Below are 10,714 nucleotides of genomic sequence, written 5' to 3' on the forward strand. Positions count from 1 at the left end.
ATTTCATACTAATGGTTTCATCTTTAGAGGATTTAGTTAAATGGTATTTTTAAAATTATATTATTTTCTATATTTCACTTCCAGTTAAACATGATTTCTTCTTGGAATCATTTTTTCATTTTGCTTAAATCAAAAAGATCAATTTTTTTTTTAATTAAGTTCTTTCTGTTTTCAAAAACCTCAAATCTTAAACAGTATAAATATTATATTGATCTTTACATATTTATCTCTTGGATCACAAAACAAAATAGACTTTATGAATAGAGTTTATAGACTTTACAAAATAAAATAGACTTTATAAATGGATAATTATATTGATCATTGTAAATTATTAAAAATGATACATGAATATGGGAGATAACCAGAGTACATAATAGAGAATTAAAGATGGATCTTTTCAACTTCATGACCTTATTGTGTGGTGAATATTGTAAGAATATGAGAAATAATGACTTATAAGATGCTAATCTAAAATAGACAATGAAGATAAACCTTTTAAAACAGAAAATAAAAAACAATGTAAGATATACACATCATACAAACTCTAAAATTAAAATTTAGAATTAATCTTTTACAATGATATTTAATTTGAAATTTTAGACCCATACAACAACAATAACAAAAAAAACACAATAAAAATTTGAGATATAGTGGAAGAGGATGAGAGAATGAAAGAATGAGAGACTAAGAAAATAAGAGAATTGGTATTTATAGGAAGAGAAGTGATGAGAAATTACATTTAGAAAAATGAGAGTTACAATTCTAATTTAGTACTTATTTTAATACAATTGAGTGGAGAAATATATTTAATGCATAATTGATATGATTTCAGTTTTATATTAGAATGTGAGTTAAATGTCAAGATTAAATGTTTTTTAATTTATGGTTTAATATAATTTTTTTTTATCTAAAATCATATATATGCATGATTATGCTTATACCAAGAAAGTGTTTGGGGCATTACAAAAAAAGTTGTGTATGTGCTATTAGATATTGTAAAAGTGTGAATAAGTGATATATTCTCTAATAAATATCATTGGCATGAGCCACATTCCATTTATTATACCGTTTTTACTATTTTCAGCCCATTTATTATATTGTGCATATACTTTCATTGTGTACACTGTTTTCAGCCCATTTATTATATCGTTTATACTATTTTCAGCCCATTTGCGGCTAACAAACGTGTTAATCGTAGAGTAGTCTGTCACACTCTAACGACACAACCTGTTACTGTTAAACGAAAAAAAAAAAACCTAAAGCAAGTGTGTTGCTGGCTATTATCATCCATCATCAAGACACCTTCAATCTCATATCTATATGCTTTATTGAAAAAACTAAAGAAGTGAGGATGGACGACGAGCAGGGGAGACCCAATCAATCAACCACTACCAAGGTAAAATAACTACACTACTCTACTACACATTACTCTGTGGTTTTTTTATCTGTCACCACTTGTGGATTTCAGTGTTCTAAAACTATGTTCTTCGTCTAATATGGTTTCAAGTAATTCCGTTTCGAATATAAAAATCTTGTGAACTATATATTTGGGTAGGTGGATTAAGACCTTATTAGTGAATCATTTGATGTAGACTTAAAGGGTATAAAACTTTTTTTTTTGGATGTGCCAGATCTTGGCTGATTGATTAAGTTAATTATATGTAATCAACATTAATGTTGGATTAGTTTCACAAATGCCCTTTTTGACTGAGATTCAAAATTTCTTGTGCAGACAAGATCTGGTACTCCTGAGGGGTTGATAGATATGTTTGCTGTACAGTGTGGATGGTGCTTCAAATGGAGAAAAATATATACTCGGGAAGTTTTTGAGGAGATTAGAATGAGAGTAAAAGAAGAAGAGTTTGTGTGCAATACGATTGAAGGTGTGTCATGTCTTGATGATGCAGAGCTAGAATATGACTCCACTAGAATATGGGTCGTGGACAAGCCTGGCGTGGCAAAGACACCAACAGGGTTCGAAAGGGAGATAGTTTTGAGGAAGGACAACTCGAGAGTGGATGTGTTCTACGTCACTCCAACAGGGAAGAAGATGAGGACTCTCAATGAACTTGCAGCCTTCATCGATGCAAATCCAGATTTCAACCGCTTGAAGAGTTTACTTTCACAGCCCCAAAAATAATGGAAGAAACTATACCGGGTGGTAACGTAAGAGGATCTCCAAGCCATCCAAGGAACATGAGTAATTTGAGCTACCAAGCTTTTCCGAGTCTCCAAACTTTATTAGCCTTTGGACTTCTTAATTTGATATGCTTTTTAAACCTCTCTCTGACTCTGGCTGGATCTTTATTTTTCTTGTGAAAGTTGACATTTCTCCTCTTTTCATTATGTCATACCTACATGAATCACTCTTACAATACAACAATCAACTAAAAGACGATGAGGAGAAAAAGAATTATAAAAAAATCCCTCAGTATGTACAAATATGACAAAATGTTTTAATAGCATAGAGACTGGTTGGGCGGATCCAAGCATCATAGTCTAGCTCTGTATAGTCAAGCAGCGTGTAAGTACAGTCCATAGGTAAGTGGACAGATCTAGAAGTGAAGGATTTTTTTTTTGTCTAATGATCTTAGTAGGAGAACACAAACAATGGTAACTGTCATAGCTTCCGAAGGTACAATCATTGATCTTATTGCCATATTGTGTGGCAAAACTGACGGTTTTTATAACAACAAAATTATGGGAAAGATTCTGTATTCTCAAGATGGCACTGAAGCCATGAATTCTAAAGGACTCAAAGAAAGAAAGTGGTTTGTAAATCTAACACAAGTCCTTGATCCACGTCATCTTCAAGCAGTTTGAGCAAGAGGTTCATCAGATGCTTCAAGCCTTCAAAAAACAAAATATACACCACATTCATAAGTTACTGATCTTACTACAATGATTAGTCGTACTGGACATATACGGGTCACAGTTACATTTACCTTTCGATTCCTTCTCCAACCTCGACTCTCAGAAAATTGGAAACCTTCACAGGTGAACCCACCTCCTTGGACAAATTATCCACCAGTGTCTGTGGAATAGGACTCAAAAGCTCCATTAAACAAGCGATGACAAGCAATGCAGAGATAATCATACGGCAAAACTTGGTGTTATAAGCTAAATCTACATACCTTAATGTTTATAGCATCGTTCACAATAAACTTTTGCTCCATTAGAGCAACTTCTTCAAAATATTTACGGAGACGCCCTTCCACAATCTTCTCTATAGCCATCTGAGACTTGCCTGTACTTTCTGCCTGTCATATACCACAAATTTTGATAAGCAAACTTTTCCCCACTCGGGTTGTGTCTGTTTACAATTTACAGCTCAGTTTCATAAACAATGAGGTGACGCTGACCTGAGACTTCAGAATCTCGCGTTCATTTGCTATTGCTTCTGAAGAAACTAGGTCTTTGCTTAAAAACAAAGGCTTTGCTGCTACAACATGCATAGCCAGTTCTGAGCCTACACGCTGAACGGCCTCTAGTTGAGTGTTTTCACCTTCTACTTCGAGAGATACAATCCCAGCTATACGACCCAACCCTATATTCTCATATAAAAAATAGTCAGAAAGGCGCATAAATTATACCACAAAAATGAGATTAGAGACAAAAGGAACAACTAGAATATATGATTATGCATGTAAAAAGTCAAATTAAATATCATTGTAAAAGCTTAATTCTAAATTTTAATTTTAAAGTTTGTATGATGTGTATATCTTATATTGTTTTTTATTTTCTGTTTTAAACCGTTTATCTTCATTGTCTACTTTAGAAACACAAAAAAACACAAAAAAAAAAAAAAAAAATTGAGATATAGTGGATGAGGATGAAAGAATGAAAGAATGAGATACTAAAAAAAATAAGAGAATCATATATATAAAAGTAGAGTTTCAGTCTCTCCTTATTGGTCCACTTGGCAATGCAATTTTAACAAAAAAAAAATTATATTAAAACACAAATTTAAAACAATTAATTTTCACATTTAACTCATATAATATAAAACTGAAATCTTTATAGCTTCTTTCTATAAATTATGCATTAACTTTATTTCTCCACTAAGTTGTATTAATCAATTGTATTAAAACAAAACAATAAATTAGAATTGTAACTCTCATTTTTCTAAATGTAATTTTTCATCATTTCTCTTCCTATAAATACTCATTATCTTATTCTCTTAGTCTATCACTCTTTCATTCTCTCATCTTCTTCCACTACTCTCAAATCTCTTTTTTTGTTTTGTTTTGTTTTGTTTTGTATTTTTTTTGTTATTGTTGTTGTATGGGTTATAAAAAATCAAATCAAATATCATTGTAAAAGCTTAGTTTTAGAGTTTGTATGATATGTATATCTTATATATTTATTTTAATCTTTTAAAATGTTTATCTCCATTTTCTATTTTATATTAACATCTTATAAGTCATTATTTTCATACTTCCTTACAATATTCACCACACAATAAGATCATAAAGTTGAAATGATCCATATATAATTATCTATTGTGTCTCTGGTTATCTCACATATTCATGTATCATTTTAAATAATTTATAAAGATCAATATAATATTTAAAGATCAATATAATTATCCATTTATCCATTTATAAAGACTATTTTGTTTTGTGATCCAATTGTTAAATCTGCAGAGATTTATATAATATATATATATATATATTTTTATGATTTGAGGTTTTTGAAAACAAAAAGAACATAATTAAACACTTGGTTTTTTGTGTCTTTAATCAAAATAAAAAATGATCCAAAAAACAAAACATATTCAACTGGAACTTAAATATAAAAATAAAATATAATTTTAAAATATCATTTCACTAAATTCTCTAAAGATGAAACCATTAGTATGAAATCTAGCACTATAAATTAAATTGATGAGTGAAAACCAACAAAATATAAGTTATCCTTGGGATTTTAAAAATTATTGAGATTGAAGAATTCATATAATTTTATAAGAAAACTAATTTAGTTTGTCACTTAAAAAGTAATATTTTTTATTTTGATATATTATGTGTAAGTGTTGAGTTTATATCAACAAACAACCAAATCATGTGAATTTTGATTCAGCCACTTGGTATTCCTTTTATTTTAGGTTATAATAAATTAAAATATTTATTTATAATTAAAGACATGTAACTCCATTTAACTCAAATGTAACTCCTATCCAATAATTGTACATTAATTCATTCCTCCTACTAACTTATTATCTTTCAAGAGAAATTATTTTTGGTTAAATTTTAATATTTTTTATTTATTTTGGTTGGCTAAACTTATATTCATATTTTGGTTGGCTAAATTAATATATTTCTCATGTAAAATTATTGTTTATAATATATTTCTCATTTCAAAGTTTAAAGCAATATATCATATATATAAAAGTAAGGTTTTGGTCTCTCCTTATTGGTTGATTTTCATTTAATGTTTTCTAATTTTTTTTTATTTGCTTTCTAATTGCTTTAAACAATATTTAAGATCCAATAAACACAATACATTTAACTCACACATTAAAATAAAATTATAACTGAAAATAAAATAAATTATGCATTAATCATATTCTACCACTCAATTCTATTCAAACACAATAAATTACTATTGTAACTCCATAGTTCTAAATGTAACTTCCATCATTTCTTATCATATAAATAAGCATTCTCTCAATCTATCATTCTCTCATATTGACATTCTTTTACTATCTCATTTTCACATTCTCTCATTCTCTTCTACAATACCTCAAATCATTTTTCATTTTTTTTTTGTTATTTTTGATTTCTTATTTTTGTTGTATGGGTTGTAAAAAAAAATGAAATATCATTGTAAATTGTTAATGCTAAATTTTAATTTTAGAGACTACATGATATATATTTTACATTGTTCTTATTTTAAAAGATTTATCTCCTTTATCTAATTTGGATTATTATCTTATAAGTAATCATTCTCTCTTCCTCTCCCACCAATATCAAATGTTCTTATATCTCATATGTGTTGTAAGAGTTTGATTCTATATTTTAGTTTAGAAAGTATTATATATATATATAGATATTACATTGTTCTATTTTTTAAAGATTCATCTCCATTATCTAATTTGGATTACCATCTTATAGTAAACATTCTCTCTTCCTCTCCTACCAATATCAAATGTTGTTATATCTCATATGTGTTGTAACTTGTAAGAGTTTGATTCTATATTTTAATGTAGAAAGTATTATATATATTTAACATTGTTTTCAATTTTTATTTTATTTATATAAAAAATATTTCTTTTATATTTATTGCCTTTCTAATCTATTCATATTTATTTTTTAAATTTGCATATTTAAATTTAAATTCACATATGTTGGTTTTAACAAAACAATCAACTTTATTTGAGAATTAGATGTTCCTATTCACTTTTAAACGATCAATGTGTAACATATAAGCATTTTGTCTTGCAATCACAAGTTCCATTTCTATTGCTTAACTCTATGGTTAAACTATAATATATGTTGTCCTATTTGTAGGAATAACAACATACTTATTTAATTTATTTAAAAGAGCAGATGATTAAACGAAATAAACATTTCTCCAAATTTTATAATTCAATCAGTGAATGTACTTATTACTTTGAAAAACTTTTACATTGAAGTTCATAAAATCATATAAGAAAACTAAAATACTATATCACTTCAAATTTGGAAGGAAACACTTGGTATTCCTTTTTAAAAAAGTCAAGACACATATAAAAATTTATTAATATTTAACTCACTTTAAAGACATTAAAGGTCATTTAACTCAAAAATAACTTCTATCCAATAATTTCATACATTCCTCCCACAAATAAAAATATATATATATATATATATATATATGTTCAAGATTGTATTTAAATATTACATAATTTTTTAGTTAGCTAAATTTATAGTCACATATATACAATATATATACATAAGAATTTATATTACTTATTAACACCATAATTCGACCCATTATTTGCTTAACTCAATATTGGTTTCAAAGCCAACTACAGAAAAAAAGAAACGATCTTATTGATATTAGACCAAAACATGGGCATACAAACATAATCACTTACACGGAAGATATTTTTAAAAAATAACTTATTATTGCAACATCAACGTATGAAGGGTTTACATAAGCAGTTAATTAGAAAATCTATAATACAATAAATGTATTGGAAACAATATCAGTCAATGATAAGATTGGATCCTCAAAAGCAAGAAACAACATCTTCATAATTCATAAAAAGTAAACGCCACAATTATACACATCTGAACGAAATGGTATAAACATATAGTGTATAAATAAAAGTGACGGCAAAGCCCGTATATGCCTAATTAAAACGAAATAATACAAAAGAGAAAACAAAAAAGACAAAAAAAAAAAACAAGAAAGTGCCAACTACACCACAACCCACGCGTTGTGTGGGGAAGCACCTAGTGAGTATTTATAGGAAAAGAAGTGATTAGAAATTACATTTAGAAAAATGAGAGTTACAATTCTAATTTATTACTTGTTTTAATACAATTGAGTGGAGAAATATAATCAATGCATAATTTATATGATTTCAGTTTTAAAATATGAGTTAAATGTCAAGATTAAATGTTTTTTAATTTATGGTTTCATATATAATTTTTTTTGTTAAAGTTATTGCCAAGTGTACCAATAAGTAGAGGGTTGTTGGTGTTGGGTTTCGCTCAACACAGGCCCAATAGATAAAGCCCACTAAGACACGGGTGTCGATCAGGCAGTTGGGCCTGGCAAAGGCCCAGGAAGAGAGCTCGGGCTCTAGGAGGACGAAGTCAACCAGAGAGGAGTTCGGGATTTTATGGTGATGATCGGGAGCGAGATCGCGGGAGGAGATTTTGCAGGAATCTCGTTAAGGATTTAGTTTAAATAACCAGCTTTTGTAAAGTGTTCCACACATGTAATTTTCTAACAATTCAATACACGAAATCAATACAAAAAGTCCAATTCGCAGTTCTTCATTGTTCTTGTCGATTTGCACCGAAAGTCTGCCCAGATCCTGTTTCTTAATTTCTCTTTATCAATTGTTGTTTCTGACTCCAACAATTTGGCGCCGTCTGTGGAGACTTAGGTCTTTCTACTCACAAAAGTCGACTACTTTGAAGCAACCCCGGCGAAATGGATCCATCCACCGCTAATACGATCATCCCAGAGACCGCTCCACCAGTGACAATCCACAGATCCATCCCCACCAGTGCACCCCCTCAAGGTGCGCCTGTTTCAGCTCAGTCCGATAACGAGGTCGCAAATCTAATCAGACCCGGGACAAACTCATCACTTGATGACAATCATGCACCGAACCAGAACGTCTCGGGCGGTTTGGGTCTCACACATCACGGACCCGTCCAAGCTTGGGATCTCGGTAGTTCAAACCCAGGGGTCACCGTCGGGGTTGATATGTATATATTTTACACCTTTTCATGATGCATTTGTCATTCATTTTGTTCTCTTAACTCATTGCTTTGTATTGTTTTTAGTCTCTTTTGCATAAAATGCATATCTAGGTAGTCTTTGCATTTTTCTTGCACGCATCTTGCATTTTGGAGTTGTTTCAGGTGTTTTAGGAGGTGTCCAAACCATCAAATGCAAACAAGGATCAGGAGAGCAGTTAGGCGACTCGATCTACACTACCCAGCGACGCAAGCTTCCACTTCTTTGATCGAGTCGAGTGAAGATTTTACTTTGGGATTCAGCTTTCGACGTCTTCATCAAAGTTGTAGAGAATTGAGTCATCTTTCCAATGCAGTTTATTTCAAACCAATCGGAGTCGTGGTTCATTAGTTATCTCCGTTTTAGTGGATGCATGTACGTTCAGAAATCCAACTCGACCCGCACGCAAAGGAGAGCTCCCACTCGATCGGATGTTAGCAGCGACTCGACCAAGACGTCCCAGGATGGCTCCTGAGAACACTCAAGACGCGACTCGACCAAGACGTCCCAGGATGGCTCCTGAGCACCCTCAAGACGCGACTCGATCGACAGTTTCTGAGCACCCTCACGTCGCGACTCGATCGACAGTTTCTGAGCACCCTCACGTCGCGACTCGATCGACAGTTTCTGAGCACCCTCACGTCGCGACTCGATCGACAGTTTCTGAGCACCCTCACGTCGCGACTCGATCGACAGTTTCTGAGCACCCTCACGTCGCGACTCGATCGACAGTTTCTGAGCATCCTCTAGACGCGACTCGATCGACACTCTCACGATGCGACTCGATCGACACTCTCACGATGCGACTCTATCGACGGTCTTAAACCGACGTCCTGGTTATGTCCCGAAGACGCATCCGAGAAGGATTCCCAAACCGACATTCTATATTTTCGTTTTATGTTTTAGAGATTCCCATGTTTTTCCTATAAATACGTTTTGTTAAGTTTTGACTCGGTTATCTTAGCTTTTATCTCGTTTTTGTTCTTTCCCTTAAGGTTTACCCTAGCCACCTAAAACGCTTGACACTTTGTATCCCGATACCTTTGAATTTATTCAGTATTTTGATTTGATTTCTTCTACAAACTTGTTCATCTCATTTTTATCTATCTTAGGATGCTTGATTTAATGTTTTCTGAGTTTGTATCTTTGATGACGATTTTCGGATCTGAGTAGTGTAGTAGTTCTTGAGGATGGGATAGATTAGGTGGAGGATCTTAGGATGTAGTGTGTTTAAGCTTTGATTGTATGATTCCCTTCTGGACTAGAGTTAGAAATACTAGTTTTTCTCTGATCAATTGGAACTGGGTTTTAGATATTTCCGCATCCAAAAGGTGTTCGATGAAATGTCTGACCAACTAGTGCCAGAGAGTTAAGTTCCTAGCCTAAGAGATTAGTTGTCTAGGATGTTTGTTGACGTGAATGAACTTGTTTTTCATGCCAAGCTTGATCATGTTTCTCTAGCGAGAGCTAGGTTTGGAAGTGGTTGAGTTTGAGTAGCTTCTGTCAAGAGATTGAAACAAGATTATTTGGTGGTGAATGATGATGATGATGCAATGGTGAGATATGAATGGAATGATGGATGGGTGTTTCAATTCCCCTTATGCTATTGCAGTACAAGAGGTATCAATCCTAAATGAGTGTTTGTGAACAGATAAGATGTGCATATGAATCTAAGTTAAGACAAATGTAATGATTGTTTGTCACTAACAATCCTAAGATGGAAATGTAAAGATGCAAAAAGTAAACTACAAGAACTAAAAACTAAATGCAAATGAAACTGAATGCTTGAAACTGTAATGAAGGAAGAACAGAAATAGAAACTACTACTAATGAACTAATGCAAGACAATTAATGAACTGAAAGCTAAATGTATGCAACTGGAATAAAACAGGAATGAAACAAGACAATCACAAATCATAAACACAAGTTCTGGGGATGAACTCGAGCAAGCACTCGACCGAGTGTAGGTCGAGTGGGAGGTCGAGCTGGTTGAATCCGGAAAACAGAGCAACACAACAAAAACAGAGCAATACTAAAACCAATCAAACAACAAGCAAGCTACAAGACTAAGACTTTAAAATCAATAAACAAAGAAGGTTCCTGAGGATGGATTCATGGGAAGAACTAATCATTGTGGTTATCTAACTTGGTCAACAAATCTCAAGCAACTTTGAGCTAACCTCTAGACATATAAATCTAAGACAAGTTTCTCTCACTCTCATGGTCAAGAAACAATCAAACCTATGCAATTCTA

At 31.9% G+C, this 10,714-nt stretch overlaps 1 protein-coding gene and 1 long non-coding RNA gene across 2 annotated transcripts; one reads left to right on the forward strand and one right to left on the reverse strand.

Moving 5' to 3' along the window:
• Window positions 1-1,257: 1,257 nt before the first annotated feature.
• LOC104719291 (uncharacterized) lies at window positions 1,258-2,338 on the forward strand. Its single transcript, XR_015578932.1, has 2 exons — window positions 1,258-1,396; window positions 1,733-2,338. It is a non-coding gene; the product is annotated as an uncharacterized LOC104719291 (long non-coding RNA).
• A 296-nt stretch (window positions 2,339-2,634) lies between these two features.
• Window positions 2,635-3,599, reverse strand: LOC104719281 (elongation factor Ts, mitochondrial-like). The gene is made up of 4 exons (XM_010437167.3): window positions 3,363-3,599; window positions 3,135-3,260; window positions 2,946-3,034; window positions 2,635-2,850 (listed from the first exon to the last, which is right to left on the reverse strand). The coding sequence occupies exons 1-4, from the start codon at window positions 3,582-3,584 to the stop codon at window positions 2,811-2,813; spliced, it is 477 nt and encodes a 158-aa protein (XP_010435469.2). The 5' UTR covers window positions 3,585-3,599; the 3' UTR covers window positions 2,635-2,810.
• Between the last annotated feature and the right edge of the window lie 7,115 nt (window positions 3,600-10,714).

Source organism: Camelina sativa, chromosome 2 (assembly GCF_030686135.1).
Source record: "Camelina sativa cultivar CO46 ecotype springtype chromosome 2, ASM3068613v1".
Taxonomy (NCBI): domain Eukaryota; kingdom Viridiplantae; phylum Streptophyta; class Magnoliopsida; order Brassicales; family Brassicaceae; genus Camelina; species Camelina sativa.